Below are 16,722 nucleotides of genomic sequence, written 5' to 3' on the forward strand. Positions count from 1 at the left end.
ATTTCTCTATTTTCACTCACAAGGAGAATTTCATGCAATTGATGAGGCTTTGGCAATGACAGTCTGAATTTTATCACACAGGTGCACATTTTATGATCCAATAGAGAATCAGAGCTGGGGGTTCATGTCAGGAAACTGGTGCAATCAGCTGAATTCTGCATTTAACTGCAGCATCTTAAGCTATGTTCAAGCTATCAAATTCAACATATTAGTCAGTCATACCAGTGGTATGAACATGGCTGTCATAATTTAACTATGGATCCGTTGTTTTCTGACCTTCATGAAAGCAAGACAAGAACACAGTGCCAATTAAAGGGATTAAAGATATGATCAGGAAATATGCTGCTCAATGTTGAAACTTCACATCTGTGGCTCAGGAAGTGAGATGGGCATCAGATGGTGACATTTGCAACCTCTAGAGTTAAAGCCTGCTGGCCAAGTGGAGCCAAGTTTTACCTGTGGTTGTCAGAATTACCACTGTCCTCATCTGCTTTTTCAGCTCCTTCCAGAGCTCTGCTGGATACAATGGCAGTTTCCAGTAGGCAGTCCACTACAGATGTAGAGGATACATGACTGATGGCTTGTTCATCATCAAAATTCCCACTGAACTTGCCAATCACAATGGGAGGAAGCTCAGGGCATCAGCTTTGGCTGACTTCACAGAGGTTAAAGAAGCCACTGACTGCACATTTTTTAATTCAGTCACGGGATGCAGGATTACTAGCTAGAGAAATATTTGTTAGCTATACTTATGAAAAAATTATGGTGAGTTGCCTTCTTGAGCTGCCATTATCTTTAGGGTATAGATACACTCATATTACTGTTAGAAGGGGAGTTACAGATTTTCACTTAGCGAGGGAAGTTGCTGACTGGCCTGGAGAGGTATTTGCAAGTATTTACTGCCCATATTCTTATAGTTAGTAAGTGGGTAGCACAAACATGGCGGTGAAGGTGCTCTTACTGCACCATGCGTGTTCGTCAACTGCATGGCTTCCTCTTATCTAATAAAATGTGAGGCTGGACGAACACAGCAGGCCAAGCAGCATCTCAGGAGCACAAAAGCTGACGTTTCGGGCCTAGACCCTTCATCAGAGAGGGGGATGGGGGGAGGGAACTGGAATAAATAGGGAGAGAGGGGGAGGCGGACCGAAGATGGAGAGTTAAGAAGATAGGTGGAGAGAGTGTAGGTGGGGAGGTAGGGAGGGGATAGGTCAGTCCGGGGAAGACGGACAGGTCAAGGAGGTGGGATGAGGTTAGTAGGTAGCGGGGGGTGCGGCTTGGGGTGGGAGGAAGGGATGGGTGAGAGGAAGAACCGGTTAGGGAGGCAGAGACAGGTTGGACTGGTTTTGGGATGCAGTGGGTGGGGGGGAAGAGCTGGGCTGGTTGTGTGGTGCAGTGGGGGGAGGGGACGAACTGGGCTGGTTGAGGGATGCAGTAGGGGAAGGGGAGATTTTGAAACTGGTGAAGTCCACATTGATACCATATGGCTGCAGGGTTCCCAGGCGGAATATGAGTTGCTGTTCCTGCAACCTTCGGGTGGCATCATTGTGGCAGTGCAGGAGGCCCATGATGGACATGTCATCAAGAGAATGGGAGGGGGAGTGGAAATGGTTTGCGACTGGGAGGTGCAGTTGTTTTTTGCGAACTGAGCGGAGGTGTTCTGCAAAGCGGTCCCCAAGGCTTCCTCTTATGGTTTGCAAGCAGACAAAGATGTTTAAAGTATAACATTTCTGGTTAATTGGTTGGTGCTTTTGCCCTGTGACAGTTGACTCTCCTGATCTATTTACATCTCAAGTGGTGTTACCAACTGGCAGCCTAGAGAAAGTGAATATCCAATTCAAAAATCTGACTGACACCTGCTGTCCCCAACCAATGACCATCCAGTAGACTTTGATGGACTGGACATCATACTGGATGGCTGAAAACAGTCTCCAATGCTGATACCTTTTCTCTCAACTCTCAAAGGGCTAACTTTTCAGTGAATGAGAAAGACAATTCATCAAGGACACCCTGAAACTCTTCTTGAAATATGTCAGCATTCATATTACAGACTGGCTTACTTACATTTGTTCAGTATATAACAACTTGTCTGTCAGGCTGCATCATAAAGTCATTTATCATGCTTTGTTACAACAACTAATTAATGAAATTGAGCAGGAGCAGAGGGAAAAAAAGAAAAGGAAATTAGTCTTGCACTCCAGATCCCCCCAGCTGGTGAGACATCCTACCCTCTGTGTTCAAAAATCTGGAAGTCAAGAATTTGCCTGTTCAGTCACGTGAGAATTGATTGGCAAAATTTCACCTACAGAAGTGGATGGCCTCTTTGAATCTATCTGCAAGCATGCATAGTATGTCTACCAATATATTGCGTGTGGTTTGCTAGTGCTCCAAAATTATAATAGCTGAGACCCAATCTACAAGTTTGCTGGTTGCAATTGTACAGTATGACATTCCTACAGTTCTACAATGTGTTTACTGATCTGTGAAAGTAGGTTTTTGACAGACAGTAGAAGATACCTCTAGCCAAAAAAAACGCTCCACCTATCACACAAATGAGTAACGTGGTATATGAATTTCATTGATGGTATGATTTCAGGTATGTAGGCTGTACATTCCATAGATTGGCAGATGGCATAAAGGAACATGTCCCTTCTGCAACCAGCAAGGTAATCTCCATGCTCAACCAGCTGCAGTTTGGAAAATCCATAGCACAGTATGCAACTGTGAGGTGATTCTGCAACTGGACAACATTTACTGGAAAATCCTGAATGTGTGATTAAATTACACTGACATCCAATTTATAATTGTCAACCAAGCCCACTTATGGTGCTTTGTTTATACTGAAAACTGTGTATTAATATGCCAGGCCTATTCCTTGTAGACAGAAAGAACATGTACATGCACCGTACCTGTTTTAACACAGCAAAGTAGGGGATAGCTATTTCCTTGTTCACTTCTCAGAACAGCAGTGGTCAGAGTCAACCTGGCTGGTTTAAAATTGAACTAAGCCTGGCAGTTAACTGTCAATCATTGTGAATGGGTACATTCACCATGGCTGAAAACAGAGTGAGGATTTTTAGAAAGTGAAATCTGATGGCTGTTGAAATTAAGAGCATGGTTTTCAAATCTGTGAGTTGGCATGAATAATGGCAAACCTGGTGAGTTAATTGCGTGTAAGTCCAAAAATCAGATACTTGTCATCAGGATAATTTTCTAGAATTATTTACACTCTCCTTAGATGATGTGAAATGCAAATATATGCATTTCTTATTCATTGCTAGAATGTGGGTGTTGCTGGCTGGACCAGCATTTATAGTCTTTTCCTAGTTGTCCTCATGAAGGTGGTGGTGAGCTGCCTTCTTGAACCATGGTAGTTCATTTCATTTAGGTAGACCCACAATGCCATTGTTTGGGGGTTTGGGGGGGTGGGGTGATTTCCTGGATTTTGACCCAACAATTGTAAAAGAATGGTGATATATTTCTAAAATTGATAATGAGTGATTTGGAGGGCAACTTGTATCCCATTAACTATCTTCCTTTTCCTCACTAACTTGTGCTCAATCAAGATACATGATACTTCTGACTGTATATATTGAGCAAGTATCGGTTGACTTTGCTCTGTGGCCTTTAGTCTCTATAAGTACACAGCTTTGGCTGACTCAACGGAAAATTTTCAAATGTTCCTTGTCTTCACTTTTGCTGTACCCTCTACAACTGTAGTCAGAATCTCTATGGGGACTCAGGCAGAATGTGTCCCTGAACCATTGTAGAATCCAACTGGAGAATGGCAGCTCAGCGGCTGCTGCTTGTCAGGGCCGAGCAGCAGCTTTTGTGTCAGAATGGTATTTAAGTACAGAAGGCAAGATGAGCAATTTTTAGTTGAGACGGTGACTTTAACAGAAAAAGCAAGGCAGGAGCTTGAGGCTGTGAGAAACAGTGAAACACCAATTACTAGGATGAGGAGGTGTTGCTGCACAGCACAGTGCTGTGTCAACACCAACATCTCCTGCAGCTAACACATTGCTGTCTGCTTCATGCACATGCAATGTGTAAAAGGAAAAAGGGAGGCACGCTTAACGCATCAGAGTGGACTCCAGTTATCCTTAGGTACCAGCACAGTCCAAGGTCTGGATTAATTTTATCCTGGGGAGCTTAGTGCCAATCAGTGTGGGAATCATCTCCATTTCACTCCAAGAGTTTGTGGCTGTGGTCTGACCTGGAAGTCGAGCAAAATCTGTCCAGACATTGCTGGTAGATCACTGAAGGCCTCACCAGTTCATCGTGGGAAAGATGGGCCATGGTTGGTCGGAGCTGTCAAGTAAAATCTGTCTGTAGGCATTTGAAAACCTTGCCCTGATTAATGTTAGTGCTAATGTAGTTAAAAACAAAGTAAATACTTCCATTATCTCATGCTCTTGGACATTTGCACTAAAATGGTTCTTGTGTCAAAAACATTTGTGTAACAACAGGTAATTGAATCCCTGGTGAATATTACAGAACTGTCCCACGTACTGAGATTTCTCTTTAGCTGCTTCATACCCTCACTATCCCAACAATGCAATGAATATTCACTATTTCCTAACAGTGCCTCAACATCTTCTTTGACAGCACTACAAAATGTGGCTCTGTTTCTTCTATTTGTCTTCACATTTTGTCTAAATCAGCGTGTGATTTTTCCAGTGCCCACTTCATAGGCTATAATGTTATGCCATAACATTGGATCAGATATGAGAGATCATTCCCATCTGGAGTCTGTAAATGCGTAATAGATTGCACCATCACTCCAAAAGGATGTTTTAGGGGCCACCAAATGGACAGAACTGCAAATTTCATAAATTGATTGAACACCAATTAAGGTTTTATCTTCACCTTTTGCCCTCTGTCTTGCTTGAGGCCTAGCATCTGCAGCTCAGGTTAACGGAGCATGTTGAAAGGCATGCCCTGCTGACTTTGAAGATTTTGCAGCGGTCCTTAGAGAGCTTTGAGCCTAGAGAGCCTTAGACTACTGGTCATGTCCTGCATTCGTGTAGTAGCAGTCTCCTTAGCCTGAGACGTTGGAGGCAATGGACTGAGGCGAGGTGGAGGGACAGCTCAGCTCTGAAGTGTCTTGAGAAGAATCTGTAGGATGTCTGTCGGTCACTCTCCTTCCCTTTGGGTATGTCTGCTGGCACCACTGTATCACCTCCAGAGGAAGGGGCACCTGGAGTGAAGTCATGGCATCTCCTCCGCATCTCCATCTGTCAGTGATACTGAGCATCCACGACTAGAGCAATGGAGCGCAGATCTGAGCACATTTCCAGCAGGCACAGTGTTCAGCTGGATCCAGTTTCCAAACCTGCCACACTTTTTTTATGAAGGAAGCCAAGCACGTGCATTACCAGTAGTAGGAACATGGGCAATGTCCTCCAACTTTCATTCCAGTTTACTGAGTGCCTCTGATTGCCCTCCAACCCTGTCTCCAGATGGACTTTGTTTTATTGCCAAAAATAGAGGCATATCTGCATGGGGCAGAGTAGACATTCTTTCCCAGACATTCCTCTCAGTACAGAAACACCCAGATGTACTCACCAGATTGACCCCCTTGTCTAATTGAGCCGAAATACTCTCCAAAGTGATTATTTCAGTGCTAATGGATGATACAGATGAATGTGTTTAACAGTCCAAAGGATTCACTTTTATTAGTAACAGCTGTTTATTGATTTTGAAATTCAAATTCTTAGTTTCCTATTAGAGGCTTGAACCCAAATTCTCTGGATTTTCGTCCAGCCTCTGGATTGTTACTGCATTAAATGACCACAACTCTCCTATTACTTCGTGTTTTGAAGAGGGTTGAGAAGCTGATCAGCCTTTCTTGCTTGATACTTCTTTGCATTTTTTAAATGCTTACAGTGGTCTTTATCAACTGCTATTTAATTAGGCAACTGGTCAGTAAAAAGTCTTTTTTATGGTATTGTTACTGGAACAACTGAGTGCTATTCATAGAAAAATGATGCAGAATGATGACAAACTAGCTTGAAAGTTACTCAATTTTGCTATTGAAATCAAGCAATATAAATTTCTTCCTCCAGAAATTGTAGCCAGCATTTCCATTGAAATAGTCACCAATATGGATTTTAGAATCAGTAGTATGGCTGGGACTTTTCTCCCGAGATCGTCAGAGGCTGAGGGATGATTTTATAGAAGGTTATAAAATCATCAAGGGCATAGGTTTAAGGTGAGAGGGGAAAGATTAAAAAGGATCCTGAGGGGCAACTTTTTCACACAAAGCGTGGTGCATGTATGGAACAAACTGCCATAGGAAACAGTAGAGGTGAGTACAATTACAGTGTTTAAAAGACACTTGGACAGGTACAAGGATAGAAACGTTTAGAGGGATATGGGCCAAAAGAAGGCAAATGGGACTAGTTCAGTTTTGGAAACTTAGTCGGCATTGATAAATTGGGCCGAAGGATCTGTTTCCATAATTTATGACTCTATTGCATCCACAAACACCTAAATTCACAAATAGGCTTCAGATGTAGATTTTCCTGATTGATATCAGCTAGTGAGACCTAGATTGATGTTAAAATTAATCAAGTACATCATTTTCTTATTCCCATTTTTATCTTAATTCTCTTGCTTTATATTCTATAGAATTGTCTTTAGCAGAGAAGCAGTAAAGCAATTACTTGCAAGTGGATGCAGCTGTTACAGTAATGATGCACCTGACGATATGGTTCTAGGAATGTGCTTCAACAGCCTTGGTGTCCCAGTAACACACAGCCCTCTTTTCCACCAGGTAATCCCCCACTTTCAAATCATTCGTTGTGAGTAAAAAAAACAATCTTTTACATCCTAGGAGTAACTGACTATTTTGTTACTTGTACACATAGTGGATATTCTTTTCTTGTATTTACAAATGGGGAGCACTGCAAATGCCAGTCAGTACATGAAAAGAGAAATGTTAAGAGTTGTCATTTCACCTGACAGATGATTTCAGTTCCAATGCTAACCTTTTATTCTCAGATGCTGACAGTCTGTATGTTCATTTCCAATAATTAGCTTTTCTTTTCAGTGTATGTTCAGTGCTTTTAGTGTGTTCGGTGTTTTCAATTAGGTTCTGGAAATTAAAATATATGTTACAGTGCTGGAGGTGCTATTTTGCAAATTAATTCAATGTTAATATTTTTTTTGCCAAAGACAGTAGATCCTTCAGCATTATCAGATGATGCCATGTTATCTTGCTGATCACTGTCCAATAACATGGGTCATTAAAAGAACTTTGGTACCAAACGTACCATGATTCCCTTCCTAATTGAAATTCAGACAATTCCTCAAAATGAAGTGAGAGGATATTCTGTTTCAGCATCCAGTTGTATATTTGTCCCACAATTCTATCTCACTTCTAATAAATAGGTTTAAAATGAGGTGGGAAATGTTTAAAGGAGATGTGAGGCAAGTTTTTTTTGTGGAGAAAGTGGTCAGTGCCTGGAACGTACTATCAGGGGAGATAGTAGAAGCAGGTACATGAGCAAACGCTGTAGAAATGATGGGTCCTATGAGAAAAGCAGGGCTAGGGACAGACCACCAAAAAATATCACTCAAAATCACTCAAAATTCTTCCTTACCGCTCTCCTGTAAGCATTGATGCCATGCTTGTCACTTGTGAGCATTGATGCTTATAATCAAATAAAATCTATTCACCTGCAACATCGTCTGCATCACAACCTAGCCCGTTGCTGATCTGACCTGACATACCATTGGCACAGACTTCTGGATAGGTTTTCGTGTAAGTGAAGCAGAAGAATCTGATCTCTCTTTCCTATGTAGCCCATTGACATTGAAGTTAATTATAGGCTTAAAGTGTGTTTTAAACCTGAGTAACATTGTGTTCAAAATAGTGCTGAGAAAGAGCAGATTGCAACACAGACACCTTTTGGTATAAATGATTTACATGAGCAAGTTCAAAAGTTCTTACCTAATAAATATGTAACAAATCTAGACAAAAATACTACACACAAAGGTGCATGTTTTAACAGCATTCATTATTTTAAACTATAGTTCATTTGCATTTAATGTGATCATCTTAAACTCTTCAAACTAAGACTTCACATATTTTCCTAATAAGACTGTTGTTATCTGTGTGATATCAAATTTGAGGTTTATGACATAAAATCCAATTACCTTTTTCATATAAGCTCATTATGATCTACTCTGAATATTTACACCATCTGCAATGATTGAAAAAGAGAAATTTTCCTTTGATAAAGCCACAATTTTGACGTGTACTTGATGGAATCACGTTATGACCAACACAAGTTCATGCTTTAGAAATAGAGTTGCCCTGTTCAGCAATCGCATTATAACCAATTCCTGTTGCCAGAGCATGTGTTATAGCAGAACCACCTGAAATTGTTAGTTTTTTTTCAGGTTTATAACTTTAAATGATATTCCTTTACTTTTAAATCCTGCAACCAACATGAACATCTTTTTGGAACCAAACTCTTAATAACTGTGAAAATCTTGGAGTTTTGAGCGTCCCTGATATACCTCCTCCTAAAAGAGCAAATTTACATAGACAACTGGCTCATTCTGTTCCAGTGCTGACTGATCAGATCACTCTTGCTAATTTTTAAGCGCTTCCCCAAAATTGAGATGAAGCATAAAGGTGAATCACTTTTTTTTTCCAGGATAGTTATTACATTTGCTGCTTTCTAATCGAATAAGGTGTTCCTCACTTCCAGTGAGGTTTGAAAGATATTTTTAAAGGAATCTGTGATCACCTCAGCTAATTCCAATTTGCTGCTGGACAGAGATTATCAGCCTGTTTTGACTTCAGCTTCATCAAACATCATGCTATCCAGTCTTCCCACACCCACATATATCTTTCACCAATCGGTTGCCCTTCTTTCAACAATAAGTCAAAACAATTATTTAAAATCCCACAGGTTCATCTACTTTTAGATACCACTTCCCACTGCCAGGGAAAATAATTATGACCTCTCTTTATGCTCTTCCTCTTGATTTATTTGTTTGCAATGCAGAGTGATGCCGGCACTGTGGGTTCAATTTCCACACCGGCTGAGGTAACTATGAAGGTCCTACCCTCTCAACCTCTCCCTTTGCCTGAGGCATGGTGACCCTCTGGTTAACCCATCACCTGTCGCCTCTTTCTAAAGAGAGAACAGACCTTTGAGCTGAGAGGACTATGGTGACTTTATCTTTGAATTTAAAGAATTCCTTGCCATTATCCATTAGGTTTTCAATGGTGGTACTATTGGCAATCATAACTGATTCAGACTTCCTGTTACTTCCCCTCACGCAGCTTCAGCTATTGCCACCTATATAAGTCCAAAAATGCCTGGCAATGTGCAGTCTTGATGCCATTCACTATTTTTTCAACAACAGAAGTAGGAATTAAATATTTTGGGGACACAAATCATTGTACACTGCAAATTTCAGGCTACTTTTCAGGGCAGTGATAGAGCATGCAGTGAAAGAGCTCAATTAAAAACTAAAACTTTAGATTGATAATATCCAACTGATCTCCCGGACATCAAATTGTGACTTCGCCACTAATCCTGGAGAAACAGTGTATATTTCATTCACCAGGGCCTCCGCAGATTTAATGATACAAAAAAGATTGGGAGATTAGCTGTTTACTTTCTGTAGAGATTCTCAAACCTGTCCCCCATTTGAAGTGGAAGGTAATACTTGCTTATGTTTGTTTCTCGTTTACCACGTTTCTTTAATGCATCGTAGTTACTCAGCAATTATAAGGCTTGCGTCAGCAACTTTCTGCTTCAACACTTCGGTGTACGAGAGTACTCCCTTCCTCCCACCTCAAGCCGCGCCTCCATTTCCTACCTACCACCTCATCCCGCCTCCTTGACCTGTCCGTCTTCTCTGGACTGACCTATCCCCTCCCTACCTCCTCACCTATACTCTCCTCTCTACCTATCTTGTTTTCTCTCCATCTTCAGTCCGCCTCCCCCTCTCTCCCTATTTATTCCAGTTCCCTCTCCCCATCCCCCTCTCTGATGAAGGGTCTAGGCCCGAAACATCAGCTTTTGTGCTCGTGAGATGCTGGTTGGCCTGCTGTGTTCATCCAGCTCCACACTCTGTTACCTGGTTTATTAATGTCCTTTAGGGAAGGAAATCTGCTGTTCTTTTTCTGTTCTGGCATACATGTGACTTCAAAGCTGATGTGGTTGAATCTTAACTGCCCTCTGGGCAATTAAAGATGGGCAGTAAATGCACACAGAATCCCTACATTGTGGAAGCAGGCCATTCATCCCATTGAGTCACACCAACCCCCCAAACACCCCACAAAGAGCCCCCCACCCAAACCTAATCACAACCCTATTGCTGTAACTTTGCATTCTCCATGTCCAGTCCACTTAACCTGCACACCCGGGAGAAAACCAGAGTGCACAGAGAAAACCTATGGAGACATGGAGAATGCCCAAACTCCACCAGATAGTTGCCCAAAGGTAGAATCGAACCCAGGTTCCTGACAGTATGCAGCTACTGCACTAACTGCTGAGCCATCGCGCCACCCCTCTCATTACTGACCTTTCTGGCATCAGAAATGTTTCCTTATTTATTCAATGTTACTCGTGATTTTGGACATCCTGTGAACAAATAAAAATCTTAAACTTATTTAATGATATAACTGTTAATCATGACATTGTGTCAACTTGGGCAGTAGTAAAGTTCTAGATAGTAACATTGAAAGATATGAAAGGCATTCCAAGAATAACAGCTTGCAATTTTAAGCACCTCTAACATGGTGAAAATGAAACACCCTGGGGCTTCAGAAGAGAGTTATCAAACAAAACATGTGTTTGTCTGTTCTAGGTTGTGTTTTTCTCAGTCTGATATTCATGAAGTTAGCAGTACATTCATGTGACAACTCTTTCATAGAGCAATCACATCTGCTTCAACTACCCCACTTTTTATCTGTAGCTGTCAGTTCTCAAATGCACTCTACCCATCATTTCTAAAAAGAATGAGAGAAAAGATAAACTTTAAAGGTAATTTGCTAGTAATATCAAGATGAACAGAAAGAATTTCTTTAAATATGTAAAAAGGAAAAAAGGCTACAATGAGCATTGGTCCAATAGAGAACATGACTGGGGAAATAATTATGGAGAACCAGGAAACCAGGGTAGTTGAATGAATAGATTTTTAATCAAAAGTATTGAAGATCATCAAATTAGCCACCATCACACTGAGTGGTATATAAGCATATATTCCAGGCTGACAATATAGTGCACAACCAGGGGAATATTGTATCAACAGCTGCCATCTTTTGCAAGGATGTTAAATTAAAATGGGAATAAAAGAGTTCATAGCATTCTTTAAAATCTGCCTCCTGACTTTTTTAGAATTTCTTTCCTTGGTTCTATCAAATTTTGTTTGATAATTCTCTTCTGAAGTCCCAGGATGTTTCACCACGTTAGAAGTGATTTATAATTGCAAGCTGTTATTTTTGGAATGCCTTTCATACCTTTAAATGTTATTATCTAAAACTTTACTACAGCCCAAGGTTTCCCACAGTGTCCTCTTAGTGATTTTTTAAAAACAGCTCCAGGCATCTCCTCAGTATGCCAAATGAACCAATTTTCCAAATTACCTTTAGATGCAAGTCCTCAAGAAATATTAATGATGGAAGTGCTCAATAACCCTGTTCACATATATAATTCTGGAGAACTAAAACAGCTCTGGGAATGAAGTAACTAATATGTCAAGAAAATAATCTTTCTTTATAAATAATATGCACTGAAAAATCCAAATTTAAAACTTTTCTAAGGCTGATAGAATAGTTGTTAAAATTTTGACAAACCAAGCAAATTTGAACTATCTGGTAAATATGAACAGAAAAACAATATCTAACATCACCACTATTTATTTTCTAGGCACGTCCAATGGACTATCCAAAAGACTACCTTGCACATCAGGTTCCAATTTCATTCCATAAACATTGGAATATTGATCCAGTCGAAATCTATCAAACTTGGTTGGCAATAGAGGATGAACCTGTATCACATCAAGTAATAAAGGAGCCAAAAAATGGAAGAGAAGATTTATGAATGCTTTAAAGATGAAAATGCATTTTTAATGTATCGATAAATAGTTCACTTAGTTTTCACTAAGAAGGATTACAAATTGCATTGTGATTTTTGAAACCCCTTCCAAAGCTGTATGTGCATTAATAACTTTGCTTAATACCTTTTATATTACAAAGTAAAATGCTGAATTATATTTGTAATTCTCTTGGACAGTATTTGACACAGTATTTCTAGAAAGTATGTGCAATCTTTCATTTCTGTTAATGTTAAAAGTAATTATCTAATTTTGTAAAAATAAAGTCCTATCTATATATCTATATAAATAACTTGTTTTCTTGTGTACAAACTGCCATGTGCGACTTCAGTTTGCTTCTGTGATAATGAAATTTACCTAGCGAAAGCATGTTCTATGTCAGCAGGATCAGACTGGCCATCCATTTTACCTCAAGATACACTGACAATGTACAGCACAGAAAGAGGCCTATCACTCCATTGTGTTTGTGTTACCCAGAAAACAGCTATCCAGTCTGTTCCCACTTTCCACTGCTAGTTTTCTATCAATGACAGCATTTCACTTTTATATCCAGTTTTTTCTTTAGATCAACTAAGGTTTTCTGTTTATACATTTTCAGGCTGTGAGTTTGAGACTTCCACCACCCAACTCTCGGTGAAAAGAATTCTTCTCAATTCCTTGTAATCCTATTGACAATTAGTTACATTTAATGTCCTCTAATTAATGATCTATCTGCTAAGATAAACCCTTTCTTCTGTTTGCTCCTAAATCCTCACAATTCTACACTTCATTATCCTCACCCTCCTCTGTTCCAAAGTAAAGCATGATGCCCCCACTAAACTTCCCTCAACTAAAATTTTCCATTCCTGACAACATTTTCATAAAAAATGTTCTGAGGAAGGGTCACCAGACCCAAAATGTTAACACTTTTTTTCCTTCACAGATGCTGCCAGACCTCCTGAGCTTTTCCAGCAACTTTGTTTTTGCTCAACATTTTCATAAATCTGCTCTGTGTCCTCTCTAGTATGGTTACATCCTTTCCTCCAATAAGATGACGTAACTGTGACCTAATGTTACGCAATTCTAGTGCAACCATCCTACTATTGTAGTCTGTAGCTCAGCTAATGAAGGGATTTATCCATGTGTCACTTTAACCACCTTACATATCTGCTAGTTAGCTTCAGAGATCTACACTTCCCAATATCCTACCATTTATATGGTATTTTATTGTTTTATTCATTGTCCCCAAAATGTCTTTGAATTCAATTTACAGTTACTGCCCACCTAATCTTCTTGCAGTCTAAAATTTTCTTCCTCACCATCAATCACACACGTATTTCTACATCATCTCCAAATATCTTTTAATCATTGGTTTACAAACGGGCATAGTATTGAGCCCTTTGGAACCCACCTGGCAACAGCCTTATTGTCACAAAAACACAGCAGCTTTCGTTCTTGTCACTTAGCCATTTTTGAATCTGATGTAATATTTTCCCTTGGAGCTCATGGGCTAATACTTTTCTGAATTGTGGGCCATTTCCGAAGTCTTGTGAAAATACAGAAAAACCTAATTTTTTTTTGGAAGTTAGCAAGGATGATCAGGCAATTTAATCAGACACGATTTTCCCCTCAGTGATTCCATTCTGATTAATCTGCACCTTCCTAAGCAGCAACTTATTCTGTTTTTCAAAGATTTTACCAGTAATTTGCCTGCCACCAAGGGGACTGGCCTGTAATTACTCAATCTATCCCTTCTTCAGTTCTTGAAGAGCTACACAACAGTGCTAGATTATACTTGACACCAGTAGAATGTAAAATTAGTAGCAAGGCTTAATAGTGATTGATACACAGTAAATGGTGCAGAGCTGTGCAGATTGTGAGGAAGCAGTGAATGGGAGTCTAAACTTAAGACTTTGTTCAGATCATTGAACTTTGTACCATATTGTTGTTTGCTCAGTGATATCATACTGTGAGCTCAGGTATACTCACATCAGTGAATTCTCATGTGTGCTTAGAAAGGGTGGCACCAGAAGTGGAACACATTATAAGTGGACAAGAGAAGGTGAGAGATGTAGAGATGGCTGTTGTTTTTTTCTAATTCATTCATAGGATGTGAGCATCCATCCCTAATTGCACAGAGGACAGTTAGGATTCGGCCACATTTCAGTGGATCTGGAGTCAAATGTAGGCCAGCTGAGGATGGCAGATATCCTTCCCTGAAAGGCATTAGTGAGCCAAATGGGTTTTAACTGACAATCAGCAATGGTTTCATAATCAGCAGTTGACTCTCAAATCCAGATATGTTTCAGTAAATTCAAATTCCATCTGGTTTTGAACCTGATTCAATAGAACATCCGGTAAATCTCTGAATTACTAGTCTATATCCTCGTGTATACAACCCCATGTCAAGATGATTGACACAATTCAGCACAAAGCAGCTTGTTTGCACCCCATCCACTACCTTCAACATTTACCCTGTCCACCAATGTACAGTGGCAGCTGCGTACCATCTACAAAACGGTAGTTTGGTTAATAAATACAGCATTCAGTAAGAACAAACACCTCAATCCCATGGTCATTTCTTCCACCTGCGTCTCCATGACACTTACAAAGAATGAGGTCCACAACTCAAATGGCCCAGAAACAAATAAAACTAATCTAGCTTTCAATCCTTGCTCTTGATGGTTTTTTTTCCCTAATTCTCCAAGGATGTAAGAAATGCTGACAATGCGAGGTATTCATTGCCTAACTCTTATGTCCCGAGGTTGAGCTCTTTTATTGAATAATTGCAGTTCTTTTGAGGCAGGGACACCTGTTGTGCTGGTTGGGAAGAGAATTCCAGGATTCTAACATAGTGACAGTGCAGAAGCAATGGTATGTGGCACGGTGGCTCAGTAGATCACACTGCTGCTTCATAGTGTGAGGGACTGGGGTTCAATTCCACCCTTAGATGACTGTCTATGTGGAGTTTGCACTTTCTCCCTGTGTTGGTGTGGGTTTCGTCTGGGTGCTCTGTTTTCCTCCCACAGCCCAAAGATGTGCAGGTTAGGTGGATTGGCCATGCTAAATTGCTTATAGTGTTGTGTAGATTGGGTGGGTTAGCCATGAGAAATGCAGGGATACTGGGGTCAGAGTCTGAGTGACGTAGTTCATTATCAAGTGGCTGCTTGATCATCCTAAGCAATATCATCTTGACTGAAGTAGCATACCTTTCTCTCATACTCTATCAACCTCTCTTGTTCACTTCTGATCTGTTTTTCATCTTGTGGCATGCTTTCTAATCACACATGAGTATTCACTGATGTGCGTATATCTGTGTTTGTCGAGAGTGAACTTGAATACTGTGCTGAAATTGGCTCTATGACTTCAATATCTTCCTTTGTGGTAGCACTGATGATTTCGCCCCCTCCAGGTGCCTCTGCAGGTATGTTGAGAAGGATATTGTGGAAACCTGCCTCTGATCATACATGCCTCCATAGAGTGGAGGCTTCCCAATACACTTGAAGTTTTGGCAGGGTCTTACCCATGGGGAGTGCTCTGTATCTGCTTTAGAGTTCAATGACTTTTCAGTCTTTCCTACATCTAACCCCTCTCTCCATCATACTATTCCCCACAAGGCCTCAACTCATACTATAAAGTGATGCCTCCTCCATCCAGCAAAGGAAGGGAAATTAAAGCACTCCCTTTGCAGGTATGACTTCTTCCTGGCATTCTACGTCCACTTGTCCTGTCAGGACAAAAGAGGCAGAGCTTCTAGTGGTTCTTTTAAATAGCTGCATTAATAATCCTCAGCAGTTTTGACCTTTGCTCAACTTAGAGATTACTCGGTGCACATGTTGCAGCCCTGTTTGTGAACCTTAAGCTCGTACACTTCTAAGATGGCTCAGTTTAGGCTCTGTTTAACCCAGGATTCATTCTTTCTGTTTGCTTTTCCTTTTTCCCTTTCCTTTTTTCAATTTTTTTTGGGGTTTTCTCAAACTACTTTGGCCTGTGAAGAGAGCAGAAGCATTGCAGCAGCTGAGGGCCTGGAATAGGACAGCCAGCAATTAGGGGAGTCAGGGCAAAGCGATATGATCAGAGGGTCAGGACAGAGCAATGTGATTTGGGTGGGGGGGGGGGGGGGGGGGGGTGGTCAGGGTGGAGCGATGTGATCGGGCGGGTCGGTGTTCAGGGTGGAGCAGTGCTGGTGGCAGGCCAGAGCAAAGTGATGCGGCCAGCAGTCAGTGGGCTGGGGCAGAGTGGTCAGTGGGGTAGGGATGCGAAGGGTTGGCTGGAGACTGCAGTCAGCCTGTCATAGAACTCGAGTCTGACAGTGCAGTGAGAGTGAGACCAGGCATGGAAAGCCCACAGCATGGAGAGACTGCAGACTATAGAAGGACTGTAATGTTTATCTTTTAACTTTTTTTTATCTTCCTAATTTATACTGTGAAGAACTGTAATGTAGCGCTTTTAGCTTTTCTCTTTATTTCTCTATTTTTGTACCTAATCTATTTTAGTGCCTCAGATTTGTACTTAGTTACTTCATACCTAAAATGTGGTACCTTATGTGGCAACATTGTACACATTTAATTGTACTTCTGTACTTTGTATTTGCATACACGTGACAATAAACCCAATTCTAATTCTAATATGGCTACTGGTGGCTATAGACCTCTC

At 40.7% G+C, this 16,722-nt stretch overlaps 1 protein-coding gene across 2 annotated transcripts in view; it reads left to right on the forward strand.

Moving 5' to 3' along the window:
* b3glcta (beta 3-glucosyltransferase a) overlaps positions 1–16,162 on the forward strand; it is a 161,433-nt gene extending 145,271 nt beyond the window's left edge. For both annotated transcript variants that reach the window (XM_048532310.2, XM_048532311.2), the window contains exons 14-15: positions 6,634–6,778; positions 11,901–16,162. In XM_048532310.2, the coding sequence (XP_048388267.1) occupies positions 6,634–6,778; positions 11,901–12,074 (319 nt within the window). In that variant the 3' untranslated portion in view covers positions 12,075–16,162. The remainder of the gene's footprint in view (positions 1–6,633; positions 6,779–11,900) is intronic.
* The last annotated feature ends 560 nt before the right edge of the window (positions 16,163–16,722 follow it).

The sequence above is a fragment of the Stegostoma tigrinum genome, chromosome 6, assembly GCF_030684315.1.
Source record: "Stegostoma tigrinum isolate sSteTig4 chromosome 6, sSteTig4.hap1, whole genome shotgun sequence".
Classification (NCBI taxonomy): Eukaryota; Metazoa; Chordata; class Chondrichthyes; order Orectolobiformes; family Stegostomatidae; genus Stegostoma; species Stegostoma tigrinum.